The 22,500-nt window shown below is 35.4% G+C and overlaps 1 protein-coding gene and 1 pseudogene across 2 annotated transcripts; both read right to left on the bottom strand.

The window, feature by feature from the left end:
• Positions 1-12,867: 12,867 nt before the first annotated feature.
• LOC149186325 (uncharacterized) lies at positions 12,868-13,927 on the bottom strand (annotated as a pseudogene).
• A 1,709-nt stretch (positions 13,928-15,636) lies between these two features.
• Positions 15,637-21,474, bottom strand: LOC149186324 (26S proteasome non-ATPase regulatory subunit 2 homolog B-like). 2 transcript variants are annotated; one of them, XM_089410965.1, is made up of 6 exons: positions 21,334-21,474; positions 21,051-21,136; positions 20,692-20,913; positions 16,521-16,634; positions 16,203-16,316; positions 15,637-16,115 (listed from the first exon to the last, which is right to left on the bottom strand). In XM_089410965.1, the coding sequence occupies exons 1-6, from the start codon at positions 21,365-21,367 to the stop codon at positions 16,026-16,028; spliced, it is 660 nt and encodes a 219-aa protein (XP_089267091.1). In that variant the 5' UTR covers positions 21,368-21,474; the 3' UTR covers positions 15,637-16,025. The 2 variants fall into 2 exon arrangements, with proteins under 2 accessions (XP_089267091.1, XP_089267092.1); XM_089410966.1 differs by having other exon boundaries at positions 21,051-21,155; positions 21,334-21,473.
• Between the last annotated feature and the right edge of the window lie 1,026 nt (positions 21,475-22,500).

Raw genomic sequence — 22,500 nt, 5'->3', positions numbered from 1 at the left:
GGTTAATATAAATTGATATGTGGCATTCAAAATATATTAATAACAATAAAAACATTTAATATGGGTCATAAATAAAATATATGACCATGCAAGATTAAGTAAGATTAACTTATATTTAAAAATAGGTTAATAACATAAATTCATTTTAATATGGACAGTGTGTTAAAACATTCTAACAGTTAAAATATTTTTTGAATTCGGGCTTTTGTGATCCATATTATGAATGTTGAGAGATCTTTCGGTAAAAATCACATAAAGAAACTTTAAGTCAACGTGTTTCAAACCATCCAGTGTGGTTCATCCTCAGGACAAGATGAAGAACCAGATCATGGCATTATATTAGATATATGAAGAGAGATTTTTTCTAGCCATTAGAATATAACAACTAGTCTTGATTAAAGAATTATCATTAATTAATAAACAAAATTTTTAATTAAAATGAAGTCATAGATGGAAATTAGTTGTAAATAAAGAATTTGATAAAAATGGTAATGTTTGTATTAATAAAATAAAACCTACTGGTCAGCTCTACGAAAGAGATTTTGAACCAGGAGAGTCTGGCTCTGCAAAACGCTCTACATTGTTCATGCACATTACACATTAAATAGAAAACATGATTTTAGGGAAGTTAGAACAACATCCTAAGAAATAGAAACTAATTCCTATCCTGAGGTTACGTGATCCAACTCTACCTATTCTAGGATATTCTCCATTATCTTCAACACTCCCCATTAATGGAGAATGGGTTCACAAATATGCCTAACATCTCCCTAAACATTTGAAACTTAAATTTTCCAAGAGGCTTAGTGAAAATGTTTGCAACATTATCACATGTATTACAATATTCCAAATGGATTTCTTTAGATTGCACTTTCTCCCTAACAAAGTGGAATTGTGTATCAATATGTTTAGTGTTTTTGTGAAACACCGGATTATTGGCAAGTTTGATTGAACTTTGATGTCGCATCTGTTGTTGTTGCGTCTGTCTGTTCTTCCCCAACATCTTGGAGAAGTCTCCGCAACCAAACCGCCTCACACGTTGCTGCACACATGGCTTGATATTATGCTTCCACTGAGGACAAGGAGACTGTGTTTTGCTTCTTGCTGCTCCATGTGATCATCCTAGATCCAAGGCTGAATGAATAACCTGTTATAGATCTGCGATCATCTACATTTCCAGCCCAATCTGAATCTGCAAATCCTACCAATCTAACATCAGAAGAGTTAATGTAAATAATACCGTAATCTACAGTACCTTGTAGATACCTCAAAACACTCTTCGTTGCATTCTAGTGGCTTTCAAGTGGCTTAGACATAAATTGACTTAGCACACTGACTGCATAAGCCAAATCAGGTCTAGTGGTGGTTAGGTAGATTAGACTCCCAGCCTGCTATCTGTAAAGTGTTGCATCTGCCACTTTTGAGCCATCCTCGCACTGCAATTTGATGTTTTGTTGCAATGGTAGTAGTGCAGGCTGACACTAATCCATCCTAAACTTTTCTAACAGGCCTTTGACATACTTTGCTTGGGACAGAAATGTTTGACCTAAATCTCTCCAGATCTCAAGACCTAAACAGTATCTGAGTTCACCGAGGTGCTTCATTTCAAACACTTGTGACATCTATTGCTTGATTTCATCAATTAGATATGTAGCATCTCCTGTAATTATCAAATCACCTACATATAATGAAATCAAAACTACGCACCCTTGTTCATATTTCATGGTGTAAAGATTAGGGTCATTCTTACTTCTATTATAGCCAGCTTGCAAAAAAAATGAATCAATCTTCTCATACCATGACCTGGGAGCTTGTTTTAGTCCATAAAGTGCTTTCTTCAATCTACAAACTAAATGTTCTTTTCCTTTCTGGACAAACCCTTCCGGTTGCTCTAGATAAACCTCTTCCTTTAGTTCTCCATTAAAAAATGCAGACTTTACATCTACTTGGTGCATCATCAAATGTTTCTTAGTAGCTAAAGCGATTAACATTTTGATAGTGTTCAATCTAGATACAGGGGAGAAGGTTTCTTCATAGTCTATCCCTTCTTTTTGTGAGTACCCCTTGACTACCAATCTAACTTTTAGTTTTTCTATAGTCCCATCTGCATTAATCTTCGGTTTATATAACCATTTACAACCTATGGTCTATTTTCCTCTAGGAATTTCAACCAATTCCCAAGTGTTATTTCTGATTATTGAATCATATTCCTGTTCCACGGCTATTGTCCATTCACTACATTCATTTTCTTCTTTATAACTAGACGGTTCAACCATATTCATCATACTAGTTATAAAAGCATTTTACCTATATCTTGCAAGCATTTGAGCTTTCCTACCTGATCTCCTGAGTGGTGGGGTGGTGGTTTCAAACCTTTTTTGATCATCATTTATTTCTTCCTGTTGTTGCTATTGTTGTTGTTCATCCTCTGCCTTTGTCTGCTGCTAACCTTGATTGTTCTCTGGTTCTTCTTCCACAAAGTACGGAATGTCCCATTCCTCATAGTGCCCATCAGGTTCTTCATTATCCTGCTCATGGAATTTAACATCTCTACTTACAAAAATCTTGTGAGTAGAGGGATTAAATAATCTGTATGCTTTATATGACGAACAATACCCTATAAAAGTACATCTGATGGCTTTCGAGTCTAATTTTCTTCTATCTTCCTTTGGAATGTGGGCAAATGCTTTAGATCCAAATATTCTTAAGTGTTTTACTGCAGGCTTATATCCATATAATGCTTCAAAAGGAGTTTTAGACTCGAGACTTTTTGTAGGACTCCTATTTTTCAAATAAAATGCATTATTCATTGCTTCAGCCCAAAAACCATTCGAAAGATTCTTACCTTTAAGCATACTTCTAACACATTCCACCAGTGTTCTATTCTTTCTTTCTGTTACTCCATTCTGCTGTGGAGTATGGGGTACTGTAAACTGCTGCAAAATTCCATGATCTTCACAATATCTGATGAGCTCATCCTTCCTGTATTGTCCCCCTTGATCAGAGCGGAGAATTTTTATCTGTTTCCCTGTTTGTCTTTCAATCATATTTTTAAACTGCTTAAAGTATTCGAATGTATGGCTCTTCTTACTCAAGAAATACACCCAAGAAAACTTTGTACAGTCACCAATAAATAGTAGGAAATACAGTGCACCTCCTAATGATTTTGTCTGCATGGGTCCACATAGATCTGTGTGCACTAATTCAAGTATATCCCTCTGTTTCTTTTCTACACGAACCGGGAATTATTCTCTATTCTTTTTTCCTAATGTGCAAGCATCACAATCATTATGTACTTGCTTTAGCATAGGAAGATCTCTTACCATTTCCTTCTTTTATAGTAACAACAAATCATTGTAGTTGATGTGGCCAAATCTTTGATGCCATAGCTCTTCTGTAGTCAGGCTTGCTGCTATCAATGCTTGAACTGGTGCAGGTCTCACATCTAACTTGTATAGACCTCCAGTTCGGCTTCCTGTAGCAATTGTCTTCATGCCATCTAGAAGATCTTTGATATAACAGTTAGATTTAAAGAATTCAACTTTCAGATCTTGATCTGTAATCATGGATACAGAAATCAAGTTCTTTGTTATACCAGGCACATACATAACATTATAAATTTGTTTGACACTACCATTAGGTAGAATGGCAAAAACTTTCCCACATCCTTTGATTTGATGACTTCTGTCATCACCTAGGTAAATCTGCGTGCCTTTGTTGATTTCTTTAAAATCTTTGAGCCAGTGCTTATTCCCTCTCACGTGTGTTGATGCTCCTGGATCCACATACCAGATGTATGCATCAACATTTTCATCACGATTTACCATGAACAATCTGAAATTTTGCACCTGATCACCATTCACGAGATGACCTGCATGTCTTTTCTACTTCTGTTGTTCTTCATGATATTTCTTTTTCCTACACTCCCTAGCAATATGACCCAGTTTTCCGCAATAAAAACATTTAGTTTCAGAGTAGTTTCTATTCAGATGCATACCTTGGGTCTGATTCGGTTTTTGTGTAAGTTTGCTCCATTTTTCTGTTGTGGACATCCTTTCCCTTTCAAGAAGTTTTTCTTTGCCGTCAATGCAAGATCGACACTTTGGGGCTTCAGAGACGATCTCCTCTCTTCTTCCTGCACCAATATACCTGTCAGCTCTTCAAAATGCGGGATCTTCTCTCTGGCATTGATCCCAGTGATGAACATTTGATAATCATCAGTGACACCATTCATTGTAATGGTTACAAGATCTATATCATCAACTGTATGACCAATGTCTGACAATTTGTTCTTCAGATCCTTCATCCTTGCTACGAATGAAGAAATTGTTTCATTCTCCTGCATTTTTAGGGACAGGATCTTACTCTTGAGGAATAGAAGACGATTTGAATTCTTGATCTCATACAATTCCTTCAGAATTCCCCAGATCTCGTTAGCTGACTTACCTTCTCTGATGTGCGGTATAATGCAGTCTTTCACTGACATCTTTAACATTGTCCTTGCTCTGCTTTCTCATTTATCCCAATCTGGGATTGATGTTAATCCAGTTGCGGGCTTCGGCTCATCCCCATTCACAATCGTCCAAGCATTTTGTGCTTCTAGCAGAGTCTGCATCTTGAACTTCCAATTTGCATAATTGGAACCATCAATCTTGTTATGCTCGTTCATGCATGCTTCAAATATATTGTTATTCATCTTAGCGATTTAGAAAAAAAAAATTCGACAGGTAAAAGATGTTAAAGTTACCCCAGATCTATGACAGAGACAGATCATTGTTCTTTAATGTTATTTGATATCGCAACACACCCGTACATCATTGTGGCTTCCTTCTCAGCCTCCAGAAAACCTTCTGTTGTCAGATACAGCCTTGTTCTTGGCTTCCCCATGCAGCTTCTCTGATAGCTACAGCCTTGTTCTTGGCTTCCCCATGCAGCTTCTCTGATTTACACGATCGTCGCAGATATGCCTGTCTTTTCTACGATGTCGTCGCAGTTGTACATAATTAATCTGTGATGAAAAAGAATAAAATATGAGGAAGGAGCTACAGTGCACTCGTCGCAGAGGTACACTCATAACCAACGACGATTTTGGATTCGTTGCAGTTATCCTCCTCACGACTGTGATGATCTCGATTTAAAGAACCACCCACCAACCAGCGTACAGGTTCCTCAGCCCTGACGCTCTGATACCATGATAAAAATGGTAATGTTTGTATTAATAAAATAAAACCCATTGGTTAGCTCTACGAAAGACAGTTTGAACCAGGAGAGTCTCACTCTGCAAAATGCTCTACATTGTTCATGCACATTACACATTAAATAGAAAACATGGTTTTAGGGAAGTTAGAACAACATCCTAAGAAATAGAAACTAATTCCTATCTTGAGGTTACGTGAACCAACTCTACCTATTCTAGGATATTCTCCATTATCTTCAATAGAATTAAATTAATTTTATTATTGTTATTATTTTAATCAAAACGAAGGTCAGTAATAATAAGGTCAAACTTAATTATTCTAAACAATAAAATAGTAATAAGAAAATGAAAAAAATAAAAATAAAATAATAAATAATAAATAAACAAAATAAAATAATAAGGTCATGTTTAACTATTCTAAACAATAAAACTAAAAATATTAATAACAAAATGAAATAACAAAATAAATAAAATATAAATCAAAATAACGAATTAACTCAATTTTATTATTTAAATCCAAAAAAAATAATATGGTAAAAAAAAAGTAAATAAATAAGAAATAAAGGAATACCAACAATTCGATTAAAAAAATAAATATAAAAACTTAGGACTACAAGGTAGCGTCCAACACCTGTTAATACTCCAACCATCGTCTATATTCAAATTGATAGGCCTCATTTCAATTTCCAAGGTCTCCCTAAACTTACGGTAATGAAAATGATCAGTCCTTGCAATGACCCTCATCTCTTCAACGCATATGTAATTTTTTGTCTTTTCCGCAGATGTGATATTTTGAAACATTTTGGTCAATTTATGTATATTTTTAGTCTATGTAAATTGTGTAATCTACACAATCCAAATGCCCAAGCAAAATTTTAAAGCATTATAACCATCTATGTATTTAAAAATGAAATTTAAATAATGAAAAAAATTATATATATATATATATATATATATATATAGAGAGAGAGAGAGAGAGAGAGAGAGAGAGAGAGAGAGAGAGATGTGTAAATTCTTTTTCAATTTTTGCACTCTAAGAGATGTTTACATATCAAGAAATTTCTTCCCTCTTGACACTTGGTGGATGTGTGATATAATATGTTTAAAATACATATCTTCATCTAATCATAGTTTATATTCTCAAATAAAACTAGCATAGAGCCATCCTCGATCGGGGTGCGAGCCAGTGGATTACCTCATTAAGGCCATGTTAATGGATTGTACCATGAGGTTCTGAACCACTGCCCCCACACACTCGAGGCGATGGGTGTGGTGGCCTTTTGCATGATGATGGACATAATTTTAAGGAAAGGTGGCAGCGAGAGGAGGGAAAGAGTTTTAGTATGAAGTCACCTTAGAGAGGAGCGTAGTGATCACCAAAACGACCGAGTGCAAGGGGACTGGAGCAACGGGCAAGTGCGGCGCTCCATGAGCAACAGAGAACCCATCGACTACAAGCAAAGGAAACTAGGTATGTAATTGGCATCCTCTCTGACCTCATTATGCTGCCATGTTTCTAGTTTCGTCTGCGGGAGATGCAGGGAAATTTGAGGATGGTGTGCAGGGATAATAGGGGATGGGGGCGTGGGTTGGTGGTGATAACTTGCAACTGCCTTACTAATATGATGGGAACCCTAACCATCTCGCTCTGTTTTGAGATTCTCCTATCCTATGTGGGAATTATGTTGGTATTGGGTAGGGAGCATAGTGTAGGAGCATGTAGTCGTGTCGCTAGAAAAGCTTGAGGGTTTGGGTATTGGGATATTGTCTGCTTGTACACCCACATTTTGGGAGGAAACCTTTGTCTTTTGGCCATGCACAGTCGGGGAGGGGATTGCAAGGACTCGGGAATTGGGGAGAAGGAGGAGAGAAGTTGTGGACATGAGACCTGACAGGGAATTGAGACTAGCTATGTCAAAATTAGAAGGAGGGGGGACGACTATTGTGTTATGGGGCTCGGGGATGGTTGGCTGCCTGTGTTAGGCACCCACGATGCTTGTCCTGCTGGCAGCAAAGGGAAACTCAAACAGGTTGGGCTGATGGCCGAAGGGCAGTTGGGCCACTGTAACTGGGACTGGAGGGATAATGCATGCATGAGCGATGCTAAGGGGGGGCTTCAATTGGGGCTTAGACCCTCATGTGCGGGGCATGGGCAGGGCCTCTTTGTGTATCCTACCTGCGGCCAAGAGGGGAATGCAACTGCAAGCGTCAGGGGAGTGTTAGAAGCTGGGGGGATGGAGCAGCACAATTCTACCACCCGAAAAACCTTAATTATGCAGTAGCACAATGAAGATTGATTGTTCAATTGGATGTCTTGTCTACAAAGCAGGTCCGCCGAGTGGTAAGCCCACCCCGGCACACAGAAACTCCAGGCCTGACCAGGTAGCAACTCATAAACCAACTAATCCGCCACATACTATAAGGGGTTGGGCCAGTGAGATCATGGCACGACCTGCAAAGACTTGAGGCCGAGGTAAGAGGCCATGTGAGGCCAAGCATGACACAGAACCTAGCTCTTCAGGCAGTCAGTGAGTTCAGAAATGTGTTGAGCGATTAAACAATGAAGCGGAAACTGCCTACCGAGAGGGAACCAATGAAGAAATTAGGAGACTGATAGAAGAATGGGAGGAAGTCTTGAAAATGCAGGAGAGTGAGACAAATACAGAGTTGGAGGATTGGAGAGTCCTCGTCCGATCCCCTGGGAACACAAGAAGGAGAATCACCCAGTACAAATATACCCTCAACTTGTATTGGTTGATGAAAATCTTGTTGGTGAAGGCGATGGAACAGATCTTGGTGGGCATGGCTGTTACGGTTCAGGGACTACCAAACTACAAGCAAGAATTTCAAAAGGTGCAGTTCCAACTGCATAAACAAGACATCCGCCTTGGCCGAATTGAGCAGCATCTATCATGCATTCTGGTTCAGACAGAGCTACCTGGATTGAATGCTAAAGATCTAGCTCTAGATGAATCAACGCCAGCTAAACAACATGAATAGCATGCTTACTTACTGATAGTTTTGTTTATATATGCAGCTAGCTTTTAAATCTGTCTATGTATTTACATATGAATGTAGAACTCTAGAGTATGGATGTGGATAGGAAGCTGAAACTTATATTGCTTGGAAAAAGAGACTTAAGATACTTTGCTACTAGATAGCATATAATGCAGATAGGTGGCCAACAGACTTGGTTTTCCACTGGGTAAGTTGAGGCCACCTAGCGAGTTATATGTGGTGTTAATTTTCTTTCTACTAATGAAAAAAGAGGATATACCAAGCTTAACAAAAAAAAACTAGCATAGATCCATCTTAATTCAAAATCTACCAAGAGGTGAGATAGATCAAATATTTTTTCACTCTAAAAGAGATTTGTACCTCAAGAGATTTGATTCTCTCGATACTTCACAAATCCAAAGTTAAGATAGATTTAGGTTGATTTAATTATTAATTATAATTATAATTATAAATATATTTATTATTTTTTATTATTTCTTTTTCTTTTTATTTTTATATAATTTGTCAAGTTTAACTATATTAGACAAGACATTTCAACATCTCTTTGTCTCCGAAAAATGTATAAAAACATTCATATTAGTAAAATAATAATTTTTAATTTTAAAGACAAACTTTCATCCACCCTCACCAACATATGCACAAATACCGAAATCTTCACTTATCCACCATTCGCTCTTATAAAGAATTAATGTATACAAGAATTAGAATATACATCAATGCATACTTCCAATCTAGATAGTACACCAATGACAACATAAATAGGTAATTTTTTTATAACCATTCGAATAATTATAGTCACGTCATGTTGAAAATACAAAGATGAGATGTGACTAAGTGAAAAACACCGACACGGTAAGATAGGTGATGCAAAGATAGTCAAATGATGGATCCCTAGGGTAGAAAAAGATGACCACGATGGCTTTACACTTGGATGGAACAAAGGAATAGACTAGCATTTGCACCTAATGTTGCAAAGGAAACGCCGTAAGGCATAGAGTGTGGAGGAATATTGAAATGTATTGTCTCCTATGTTGTTTAGGGTTGGTGGTGAATGTATTAAATATTCATTGATGGAATTTCCTTTTTCAAGTGCAAAGTGATTTTCGTATAGAAAAATAGGTGGAAAATAGAATGGCCCTTGAATTCTTCAAGTAGTGTATGGAAGACATTTTTTCTTAGAAAATGTTAGATCCCTTCCATGTGTGGTGTCATGAGAAACATGGATGATGGAAACCATCTTCTCAAGGCTGGTTTGAAAGGTTTTTATGGAGAATACAAAAGAGAGATCAATACAAATTTCATCACCAATAACCAAATCAGAGGACTTTATTTGACTTTATTTTGCAACAGTTCATTTCTATCTTGTCATATGGTAAGTCTCTATCTTTTCTTCCCATGTTTATATTGTACAGGAGTGATTAAAAGCTTGAGATTGATAGGTTCTTACAAACTTAGATCTATTCTCTAGACTTCAATCTATATGCGAGATGGGTTTTTACAGAAATTGATTGATTCACAATAGTTGTTGCATTCATTCATGTAATCTTATAGGCATGCAATTCATTATTATAGTAAGAAGTGTTCATTGCTTGGCCATATTGTTTGAGTTTTCACTAATATATTGAGTCACAACAACTGTTGCATTCATTCATGTAATCTTATAGGCATGCAGTTCATTATTATAGTAACAAGTGTGCATTGCTCGGTCATAATGTTTGAGTTTTCACTAATATATTGAACTATGATTTTAACTTTTAAAGGCTTGTTGTGGTAGATGAGGAGACCCAACTTTCATTTTTGTTCATTGCTGGGTCATAATGTTTGAGTTTTCACTAATATATTGAACTGTGATTTTAACTTTTAAAGGCTTGCTGTGGTAGATGAAGAGACCCAACTTTCATTTTTGTAGAGTTGGATAAAGAGCCACCTTGAAGACGGAAGCAGGATATTGAAAAAAGTAATTCTGTTAGTATGGGAAATCTTACAAAGACCTATGATTTCACACGAGTGAGAGAGACAATTTACTTGATGTTGTCTTTCAAGCTCTTTATTGAAAGTAGCATCATTTCTATAAGTTTATCAATAGAAAGGACAAGAAAATTAGTATTATGAGAACTGGTTGGTTGTTATGTGCAAGTAGCTAAGCCAGCATAAATCCATCTTAGCCCAGGATATTGAGTAGTGTTGTTTAGTGTGTATGTTTGAATGTTGGAATAATGTATTTTTGGACTATTTATTGTGCTTGTGTTGCCTTCGCATTTGCAAACTAACCAGTATTAGTAATTTCGGTGGGATGTACAGTGTCAACAATGCCTTCATCTGTATTACTAGAAAAGGATGTACAGTATTAGCTATTTCTTCGTCTGTATAGAGCATTAGCTATGCTTTTGCCTGTATTACCAGAAAAGAATGTACAGTGTTAGCAATGCCCTTGTCTGTATTACCAGAAAAAAAGATGTACAATCTTAGTAATGTACTTGGTCTGTTTTACATGCAATTTGCAATGATGGACAATATTAGTAAAAGTTGCATATCCTCTGAGGATCTTTTTTTTTGACCTTAACATTACCGATATGAGTTTCCATGTTCGATGTATGCAGAGGAAGGTTGATATAAATAAAACAAGCTGCAGCACTGGAGGATCTGCATTTTGTTCTGCAGCCTGTTCAGCTTTATAGTATATGGCAAATACGTGTTGTGTTTTTGTCTAAATGTTGATATAGAGAAAGCATATGCTAAGTAATGGTGCAGGAGGATTCTGTACACAATATGTAGTGACCATGGACATTGGATGTTGTTAAATTTGCGATATAGCCCTATTAACGTCCATATTTATATGGATTAGATATGACTTATTTCAAGAACTTTAACTCTTTTATGGAAGAAGCTTAATATGTGGTGGTTAAGTTATCTATTTTCAATATAATATGTTGTTATTATTTTAGTATTTAAGATTTATCATTTACTATGTTATGTTCCGTTAATAGAAATATTGTTCTACCTTGATAAAGAAAACATAATTATATTGGTTAGGGTTTGTTCTATGATTAAAAAACATGCAAATGAGATCACAAAGGGTTAGGGTTTGTTCTATCCTATTTGGTTTATTATTTTATATATATTGAAATTGTTATCTCCTCAAACTGTTTCTAATTTTTGGATTTTGTGGATTTCCTGCCTCAGATTTCCCCTTAATCACAAGTCATTTCAGTGCAATTTTGGAGTGAACTTCACTTGTGTTTGCATTGTTGGTTTGTTTGTTTGCACAAGTGAGCTCCTGCAACCCTCTACTTGACAATGTGGGGTCTGAGAGGCCTAGTGCAAGGGATTCAAGTTTGCAAGGGAAGCACAAAATCATTATTTCCCCATCCAACTCTATAACTACAAAGTTGTTGTATACCTTTAGAATGGAGAATTACAATCCTGGTCACAAGGTAATGCAGGCTGAACTAAGATACATTAGCCATCATGTAATACACATTATTATATTCTATTCATGTTATATCATGTCATGGACATTATCAAACACTGAGACATCATGTAATGTGTATTATTTTATTGATGTCATATAGGGTTAGATCCGAAAACTACAACAATTGTTATAATGCCTAAATATTAACACACTATAGAAGACAAAGGAAAAGCAGAGATTTTTCGATTTTAATTTGCATTACTCTGCCCTAATAAATTGACAGAAATTCAATGATCTTTCACCGTTCACACACTTTTCCCCAGGTCATTGAGACCTCAATGACTAAAATCATAAACCCTGATGCACTAAACCATAGGTAGGTCCGCCCACCTAATATGGGGTCCAAAAAAAATTCCTGAGCCGCTACCCTAGATCCCATACAGGGGGTCGATACCCCAAAGGGGCGCTGCCACCCCACCTGCTGCGCTCCTCGCAACAAAAGGGGGGCACCAATAACAGACACAAGGCAACCCACACGGAGTTGTTCTTGAGTTTGATAGAACCATGAACCCTCAAAAGCAAACTTAGTTACATGCTTAATACAACTTAGAGAAGAAAAAGCATAGCTAAATGGAATTTGCAGATCTTGGACCACTTGAAGCAGTTATGGCTGGAACAATAGAGTAGTCTTTATTTGGTTATTGATTTCTTTAACAGAGATCCAATGGAAACCACATGGAGTTGTTTGTGAGTTTGATAGAACCATGAACCCTCAAAAGAAAACTTAGTTACATGGTTAACACAACTTAGAGAAGAAAAAGCATACCCAAATGGAATTTGCAGATCTTGGACCACTTGAAGCAGTTATGACTGAGGCAATAGAGTAGTCTTTTATTTGGTTATTGATTTATTTAACAGAGATCCGATGGAGAGGACTTCAGCTTTTTCTAAGGGATTTTATTACCTCTGATCTATTAATATGTTTTATTTAAGTGATCTGTAGCATGTAATAATATGTTTTATATAAGTAATCTGTAGCATTATTAGAAATTCAATCACAGTTAACAGTGGCCATGACCCTTTGCATTCATAAGATTAGATCATCAGCTTTTTCAAATAAAGCATAGTTCGGCAACAAGTTACTGATTTGTTAAGACTAAGTACTTGTTTGTTATTATAAGACACCAAAATATTGAAGTTCAAACCAATAACTACCAATTTATTCTCAAAAGACTTCATGTGCTCAAAATGTATGAATATATACAGTAATGTACAAACAAGTTAATTGAGAAAACATGGAACATCCTCGGCTACCACAACCCTAAATTGTAAGAACATAATACCTATACATCAAATACAATCTTAGAAGCAATCCTCTGTTCTGTTCAAATTTAGGCAATTCACCAGCATAAGTTACTGAATTAAAGGCATTGAAGCAGCCAAGATGAGGCATCATGAACTTTTTCAATCATCAAGCCAATCCAAATTAAAATGTTCTTCGATGACCTCAACTATGAGATTAGGCATGGTAGAGGCTTTGATAGCCAGCCACTGTCGTTCAGTGCTCTCATCACAAATTACACATCTGAGAGATCTTAGTTTGGCTAATGCTTTAGGCAGCTTCTTCAGTCCAGAGCACTCCCTCATATCCAGAATCTTTAAGTTTGATAGCTGATCAAATTCCATGGGAAGGTCCTTCAAAGACCTGCATAATGAAATATCAAGAAATTCGAGTTGTTGAAGTGCACAAACGGAAGGAGGAAGCATTGACAAACTTGGGCATATGCAAACAATCTCAGCACCCTAAGTGACCTCAACCTCCCAAAGTCATCGGGTAACTTTTGGATAAGATCACAATTAGTGACAGATAACTTCTGGAGGTAAGTTAAATTGCATATGTTTCCAGGCAGTTCCTCCAAATCACTGCAGTGGTCAAAGTTAATTTCTTGAAATTTTGGAGACTTTGGAAAGTTATATCCCTTATCCAATAAAGTCATATTCCCCAAACCCTCACATAGGCATACAGACAACTTTTCCAAGCTCTCTCAGGATCTACAATACTCATAAAGAGGAGACACAATCAACCTCCGAAGTAGTACAGACATTATTTGAGGAAATGCAGGGAAGCTCAACAGTCCATGAAGTGTTGAACACTTAGAACTGTAATTGTATAATATAGCAACCTTCAGCTTTGGCATGGTATGTAAAAATGTTGGAAGACGGTAATGACTAGCAGTGGAAAACAAAGTCAATACTTCCACCTCAGGAAAGTTTATTTGACACCAATTTTTCTCTTCCATTGGACCTACAGTTCCCAGAAATGTAAAAGTCAGTATGCTATGCTGATAAAAAATGTTTATCTAACATCTTAATAAATTTGGAACATAAGTAGATTGATCAAACAATGATTCAATGTGTAGGCAGTTAAAGAAAACAAGTTTCAGTAGTGACCTGTATGAATTGAAACAAATTGAGCCTTAGATGCCTGATCTTTGAGTGTTAGCCATTTTGTGGGAATATTATCCTCCTTGCTAGGCATAAAAAGCCTCTTACAATGAATGGTACTATCCTGGTTGGCCAGATAGAAGGCTAAATCTCGCATCACATCATGTTGAGAAAACGAGAGCTCGGAGGCACAGCCAAATGAGATGGCCCGACACCTGACACATCAAAAACTTGTATTAACTAAGAGGAGTGAAATCGAAAGCCTCTTATCTTTGACTCTCCAAGAGATATTGACTTCTATGTATGTTTTTTGTTTGATGACTATGAGTGAGATTAAACACTTCAATATAGAGCAAGTATTTAGCGAGAGTAACTCCTTTTGATAGAGCAAGTATTTAGCAAGAGTAAGTCGACCACCTAAATTATTTCTTAGGACTAATTTTAAACCATATTATCACATCACATTTAAATACCGTTAAAAAAAAATATTCAATTTTAAATATTTAAAATTTCAATTTAATATGTATATATATATATATATATATATATATATATATATATATATATATATATATATATATATATATATATAATATTTTATAACTTATCAATAAAACAAAATTAGTATAGATTTAAGATAAGTTTGAATTTAATATACATTGTAATCAAATTAATAAATATGGTTGACATTTTATATAGTTCTACATTGGTATATTATGGTTATGTCCTAGAATAATATTTGAATAGGACTTTGAATTCAACTAGTGACTTAACGTCTAAGAGGGAGTTGTTTTTAGCAAGACTCTTTAGACTTTCTGGTGCTAGAATCTGACGGAAAATTGGAGGTGAAATCTTGATTTGTGCTATTTAAACTAGTTTTTTCATTCTATATATGGATTTAACACCATGAAAACTCCATAAGGCATTTCGATTGTGAAGCCTGCGATTTCAATAAATCCCTATAGAATTTAAAAAGAATTAGACAAGAAAAACCCATCAAAAAACCTTCTGAAAAAACTAAAAAACTCTATCTAAAAGTAATATTTAAAATATTTAAAATTTCAATTTAATAAGATATATATAACAAATATTTTATAACTCATCAATAAAACAAAATTAATATAAATTTAAGATAAATTTGAATTTAATACACATTGTAATCACATTAATAAATATAGTTAACATTTTATATAGTTCCCATTGGTAAGAGTATATTATAGTCATGTTTTTAAATAATATCGGAATATAATTAGAAATTCAACCAACAACTTAATATCTAAAAGTACTTTAACAGCGCAACCAATCACAATTTATCCAGAATTCATAAACAAATTTAAAAACTAATTATATTTAAAATTTCTCGCCCATTACGGTAAAAAGAGATTTACACCACCATAAAAGAGTGAATTTACAGGCTATTTAATCTCGATCACCTGCAAGTCGGGTATCGGGTATACTAAGTTCCTATGATTTTAGCAAGAGCAGACTCACCGGAAAGGGGAATCCGCCCCTCTCGCTGCCACCACAGCAGGTCATTGTACTCAATGAGATTTAAACTTGCCCATATGACTTACCGTCAAACCACACGTCACTGTACATTAACACTTTACTTTTATTCATCATTCTCCATATCAGTTCGAGTCCCTTCTCTTGACAGCTTCAGGTGCCCTCCGTCCATGACTCTTGAATTTCGGAGCACAATTTCTCGCACATACACTGTACCACTCACAATTACCTTCAACCTTTTCGTTTGACCAGGAGCTCTTCCACAGAGACAAGCTGCTTTGCACTTAACAGCCTCCCTCTTTTTCTTTCCAACGCCTTTTCCACCTGATATCCCAGGACTTTCCTTCGAGTTGTCCACGCTCAAAGACTGGATCACTTGCTCTATGACTGGGCCTCTATCCTGGACAGAGTTGAATATACATTGCTCACAAGAAAAAATTATACAACTTACTGTGACAGAAGAAATCGGTCTGAATGATAAGGATTCAGAGTTAATAACCCCTTTCCTAGATGCACCAAACCTTGAGCAATACGAACCTGTAATAAATTCATTCAACTCACATTGCTGCACAAGAAAATTTTACGAGAAGGCAGATCTCAAAATATAATGCATAAATAACTTACACAGAAAAGGAGACTAGGATCTTTGTAATAGTAGCTCGAAAGATTTCGAAGCATGCCAGCTATTCGAGCATTATTCGTTCCTGCACCAATTAATCCCAGAGCCAACGTTGCTGCCTGTAAATGACATGAAAAATCCATTTTCTTACATTGTCAGTGTCAAAATATCTTAAAGAATAGAACCTTCACAATCTGCAATATATTTTGCACATTTTATGCAAAATATAGAAGTGAAACACGCATCCCATATGCAATATATTTTGCATATTTTCCATATTTTCCATATAAATACAAAACATATTAAAAGTAAACAAGCAACACCTTGAGAACATTTCCAGTCCCTGCATATGCACAGGACTCCAGCGTAACTTGACAATATCTTGATATTTTCTCATTGAATGTCTTTGCTACTTCCAAAGTTGCATCAACTTTTTCCTGTTTATTTCAAGAGAAGAGTTAAAAGCCTGTGACTTTGAGCAAAATCGAGGAAAACCTGTATTCTTGTTAGCACAGACATTATGCAAGCCATACATCACTACCTAGTGCCATAACATCTCACAAAAATCAAGCAAAACACTTCTTTAATACCTATAGCATCATTGGCAATAAATCTTCTTCAACATATTGGAAACGGCATGGTGACCCTCATTTAATCTTTAGCTTAAACCAATACCTACATGCTCTTAGCTAGATCTTTCCACCTGTTGTGGTAAAAACACAACACCCCCCATTATTGATGCGTCCGCTTCGAATAATGGGGACCCTTTCTATAAAATTTTTGGCTAAGCACATTTTTGATTTTTATTTTAATTGATTGCCCTACGCTTTCGTTAATTTTTAGTTTTCTTTGGATTCTTGTTTTGATTGCTTTGTTAGAATCGATTTTTTATAAGCTTCACATTGACGCTTGTTTCACCTCATTTGGTCAACTGGTTTGAAAATGGCACTCCTTTGAAATCTCATCATTTATCTAGCCTGGGTTAAAAATGCATAAAATGTACAATATCGCATTTTGTAAATAAATTTGTCCAATAACGCATTCAGTTTAAATATTAACTCGTAGAGGGTTTTACTAACATTTTTCATTATGCAGCCAAATAATTAAGCATCGAGACTTAAGAAATTCACTCCAATTTTCTAATCAAATCTTAATCTCGAAAAACCAAACATTCAAGTGGCTGTAGTTTATTTTTATTATTTTTCATTTATTTTCTAAGTGGCTGTAGTTTTATGTTTAGCTATAGTTTAAAAACTTATGTTCATACAAACAAAATAAAAAAATGAAAATTTAAGTTTAAAATTAAATTTTAAATTAATTAAATTAATTAATATATTATATAATTAATTTAATTAAATTAAAATTTAAAACAAACAAATTAAAAAAATATATAAAAAAACAAATAAAAGATCGCATCGGGAGTTCTATTTCGCATTATATTAAAAAGCCCCGACACCTCCTTCCCGATTTGCCGATGCGATGAAGCAAAAGGAAATAACCATTCGCATCGGAACTTATATGCATACGAAACAAGTTCACTTGACATGTTTTAATTAGCCCCTCCATCCCCCGATGCGATGTGCCGATGAGAAATGTGCCGATAACGAAAAGGAATAAAATCAAAATTTTACATGGTTGGTTCACGAATTATTCCTTTAAATTCTCACGTATGGTGTATGTTAACATATGGTGTGATATGTTTAGTTTAATATGCTTTAATATATTAACATATGGTGATATGTTTAACGTATGAGACATATGTAGTTTAGGTTAGTGTAGTTTACATATTAGTTTATATATGTGCTGTAGGTTAGTGTAGTTTATATATTAGTTTATATATGTGAGGAGTAGGGTTAGTTAATATATATTAATTAATAATATGTAATATATTATATTATTTAAATTAATATATATTATTTAATTAATAGTTCAGATTAATTAATTTATAACATGTAAATAATTTATTTAATTTAGATTTAAATATTATTTAGAATTAGTTTTTAATTAGATTTAATTTGTTTATAAATAGTTAATTAGATATTCGTTAGTTAGTTTATAATTAGCAATTAAATTAAAATTAATTAAGGACTAATTCAGGATTTAATTTTTAATTCAAATTCTCATTTTTTTTAGCCCAGCAACAGAATTTCCAGATTTACATCAGATTTGACCCATCAACTTTGGAAGCTCATAAATTGAGTTCTACTTGGCCAAATGAGGCCCAGGACGGCTCATTGGAAAGAGAAAATCAAGGAGAACATTTTGGAGGAGGTTTCACCAACAGAATTGATCATTTATTGGGCCAAAAATCAGGCAGAAGATCAGGCTCCGAATTTTGAAAACAAAATCAATTTTCTGAGTTATTGTTTTCAATTTCATTTGTCCAAAGCCTCTTCTAATTGCAGATCCATTGGCCAATAATATCCTTTGCCAATCAAATCATTCCAAGCATCAATACGTAGCTTATATTTTGTTTTTAATTTATTTAAATAGAATTTGATTAGGTTTGATTTAACTGCCAGAAATGATATTTTGATTGCATTTTTAATTTATTTTGATTTCTTTTGCAGGAAAACAGTGGAAAAGATATGAAGAAAAGATCTCAGTCAATGAGAATGCTACAGCAATTGAAGATCAGAATTTTGAGCAAGTAAAATTGGATTTGGCAGATTTCTCTTCACCAATCTTTCCTCTCAAGAATTCCTTCACAGATAGTATAAGTAATAGATTGCAAAATGTAAAAAGGGCTGCTCTCCTCTGCAATGCTAGACTTCTAAAAGCACTATTGTAATTGGAATTTAGAGTTGTAGGAGGGAGGAGTGAAAAATCTCAGATCTGGGGATTATTGAGGATTTTTCCTTTGTATCTTGAATTATGTATGAGGGGCAGAGTTTTCACTATTGTGGCTTTAGCTTTGAAGGCAGAAGTTCAAGCAATGTAAAGGACTGTTGGAGACCAAGATCAGAGAAATGGATGCAATAAATTGGTATTTTTAATACTATTGTTTTGAATATCAGTTTCATTTTTATGGTAACAGTAATGTGTCATTTTATTCATGTTTGTGCACTATTGTCAATATGGGTGGTTTGTCTCAATATTGTTATCATGTATCTCTGTTCTTATGGATTAATTTCTGATTTCTGAGTAACTATTTACTCAGAAATCTGCCTTGTTTAAAACTGATTTATTGAATGGTAATATGTTGTGAACTATTTCCACATATTATTGTTTAGTTATTGGATTTGCTGATTTGATAATCAATATCATTTATGTGAACTACTTCCTAAGTGTTGTTGGTTTATTATTTCAGTTAAGAGGTCTCAATAGGATGTGTTTTGATATCCATAATATCAGTTAATTGAACTACTTCATTAACTTGGTATTCATTATAAACAAGACATATCTAAATCTCAATACTTTAATTATCTTGCTCTTAGTTGGGTTAGATCTATATCTGCCTAATTAAGATAGGATTTAGATTAGTTTCTTTTGCTTGCATCATAGAATAAACTTGCATTTAGAGTAAATTTTACATTCTTTTAAGTCCTCTCCTCAAAGAGGCAAAACTTTAGTTGTGGCTTGGCTGAGCCCAAATCAGCTTAAGGGTCATTCTCTTGCCTGATCAGCAAGAAGAAGTGATCTGATGTCCCTCTCTATTGGTAGTTAAGGATATATTATAAACCAATAGCAATAGGGAGAAGGTAACTGGACCTAGATGAACAGTTGGAGCCACCACATCAAACGGAAAAGGAGCTGCTTTTAAGGTCCGGACCGGGTGGTTATCCCCCAATGTTGTTGCAGCGATTTTCGAGGCCTCAACACCACCTTGGAAAAGTTGAAATACCAGAAAGCAGAAAAAATAGCACCCAGGAATCCGCAACAGTATGTTATATAAATGAATGTTTTACTTGTTCCTTGTCAAAATGCTATCAAAAGGTATGTCTTCTAGAAGTTACTAAACTATAAATTCCCTGCATACGTTTGTATAGTTGAGTGCTTTAGAAAATCATACAGATGGCAACAAACAAGATTCCTAAAAATGACCTCTTGGCTAAACAACACGGTAACAACCTTCAATGTTAGTACAAATACAGCATTAAATAGAGCTTCTAACACTTTTCTGGGAATGCCAGGGAGTTGAGAACATCAGCAATCTCTAATCAGTCATCACTCCCAGAAACCTCTATGTCCTATCTCCTTTCAATTATTTTGTGGACATTTCATATCCCTAATTTACCCACTTCCCTTTAATCACTGTATTAGCTGGTAATTGAGCAGCTCCTCTGGAGTTTGTGTGGACGGGATCTCATGTAAAATATTTCATAATTTTCCTTTAAATATACCTCTTTCTTCACTCTTTTTAAAAAAAATCAGCATATCTTATGTTTCTTTTTCTTACAGCATATTCCCAAAGTAAGCACAAATCATTGACCAATATATGTCTGGAGGATATAATGGCAGTTAATGGACTCTGTTCAAAATCAATCCACTCACCTGCTTTCCAAGATATAAGAGGCCAAGGCCTAAACAAAGAAATCGAGTAAGTGGCTCTCCTAGCTCAGAATCACTTCTCTCCATCAAGGCAATAATAATTGACTGAGCCACTTCATCATTGCAAGATCCAACATAGATCAATCCAAGAGATATAGCAGTGAAGGCAATTACATCTATGGGAACCTTCCAGTCTACTAAAATAGGAGAAAGAAGTTTAAGCACCTGCAAGAACATATAAAATGCACTAAAATTAATAACCATTGGGAAAAGAGGCAAGTCAGAAGATGAGCAATATTCCTAACATCATAGTAGATATAGTTGGAAATATAATTGCATCGAGGGAGACAGTGTTTCCTCACATCCTCCTTTTGAGAACCAGCATATGCTAACCCAAGGCCCATAATTGCCCCAATTCGAATGTTTGACTCATCCTTACTAACGTACTCTGCAAGAAGTGCGTATGCCTGAAATTAAACGTTCATAAGATAAGGTAAAGAGATTATTCACCCATTGTAAAGGAATTTGCCGTAAGAGCAAAAGATGTCTACTAAAAAATAAACTTAGCAATATATCATTAAAACCCAAAAAAGCCCCATTAAAGGGTCTCAGACATATTTCTGAGGCATATTTTAAGAATCGAACCTGGGGCGCCAAGATCCATTCTCCTCGGAGCCATTCTTGAGCTGGGCGTAACTCTGAATGGGGATATGCCTTAAGAGTGCCGTCTGTTCTTCTTCAACTGAATCGCTTACCAGAGAGCTTTGGACACAACCGGAATCTGGTCCATCTGCGTCGTCCCCGCTGTTAGAAGACGCGTAATTTTCCGTCGTGCAGGACTCCGCCGGCGATCCAGTGCAGAAGGAAGGCGAGCCGCCGGATTCCGCCAACAGAGGTTCCCCGATCTGACGGAGGGCGTTCATTTCTGCAATGCGGAAACCAACCTTATCGCCACACAGACTGAGGTCTGTGCAAGGCTGCGCTGGCTACGCGGCCCTCAGGCAGGAAGAAAGACACGAAACCAAGAAGAAAGACACGCTTCATCACTGCGAAGACACGTTTCGGTTCAGTGACTGCGAAGAGTTTCGGTTCAGTCACTGCGAAGAGTCTCATCGCCAGGACGCCCATGCCAGATCCTCCTTCTCTGTCTTCCAGTTGGTGGAAAAAAACAGATTAAATCATTCTATGAAAAAACAGATTAAATCAACGGCAGAAAACACCCCAATCATCTAACACACAGAATCAATGACTCAGAATCGCACACGTCACATTTTAGGGATGTCTTTCTCAGAGGGAACGCCTTACGGCCTAATAATACGAAGAATATGGGAAACTTGTTCCCACTGCAACCGCCCTTTGCCATCCACTCAAACTTTGTACCCTAGGGATTGGAGTTTCCATGTGATTGTTATTTTTTCATTTAAATTTAATTTTTATAGGTAAAGTAATAAACTTTGTTATAGTATCTTTAGCCTTATTATTAAATAAATAAAAACTAGTTTAAATTTTAAAATTTAAAAAAAAATTAAATCTCTTAATATTTTGTAAATCTGAAATTTAAACAAATGATTTAATGGCTCTTAACTATGTTGTTACGAAACACCACTTCGTATTATCTTAAAAACCACAAGAGCAACAACTCCACCTTTTGGATTCAACATTTACCAACCTAATCTCATATTATCTTAAAAAACCACAAGAGCAATCACTCCACTTTTTGGATTCAAAATTTAGCAACCGAAACTCATATTATCTTAAAAAATCACAAGAACAACAATCCACCTTTTGGATTCAACTTTTAGCAACTGACTT

The sequence above is a fragment of the Pinus tabuliformis genome, chromosome 3_1 (assembly GCF_031772625.1).
Source record: "Pinus tabuliformis cultivar Carrire ecotype Pingquan chromosome 3_1, CPIR1, whole genome shotgun sequence".
NCBI lineage: Eukaryota > Viridiplantae > Streptophyta > Pinopsida > Pinales > Pinaceae > Pinus > Pinus tabuliformis.
This window is presented reverse-complemented; position numbering and strand designations above follow the sequence as displayed.

Bases quoted from the DNA above. Each gene is read 5' to 3' on its own strand.
- LOC149186324 (XM_089410965.1), bottom strand. From the start codon at position 21,367: ATGGCTCCGAGGAGAATGGATCTTGGCGCCCCAG. The intron at 16,317-16,520 runs GTGTTGCTTGTT...TGTCATTTACAG, and splicing joins GGACTGGAAATGTTCTCAAG to GCAGCAACGTTGGCTCTGGG. The intron at 16,116-16,202 runs GTAAGTTATTTA...AATTTATTACAG, and splicing joins ATCCTAGTCTCCTTTTCTGT to GTTCGTATTGCTCAAGGTTT.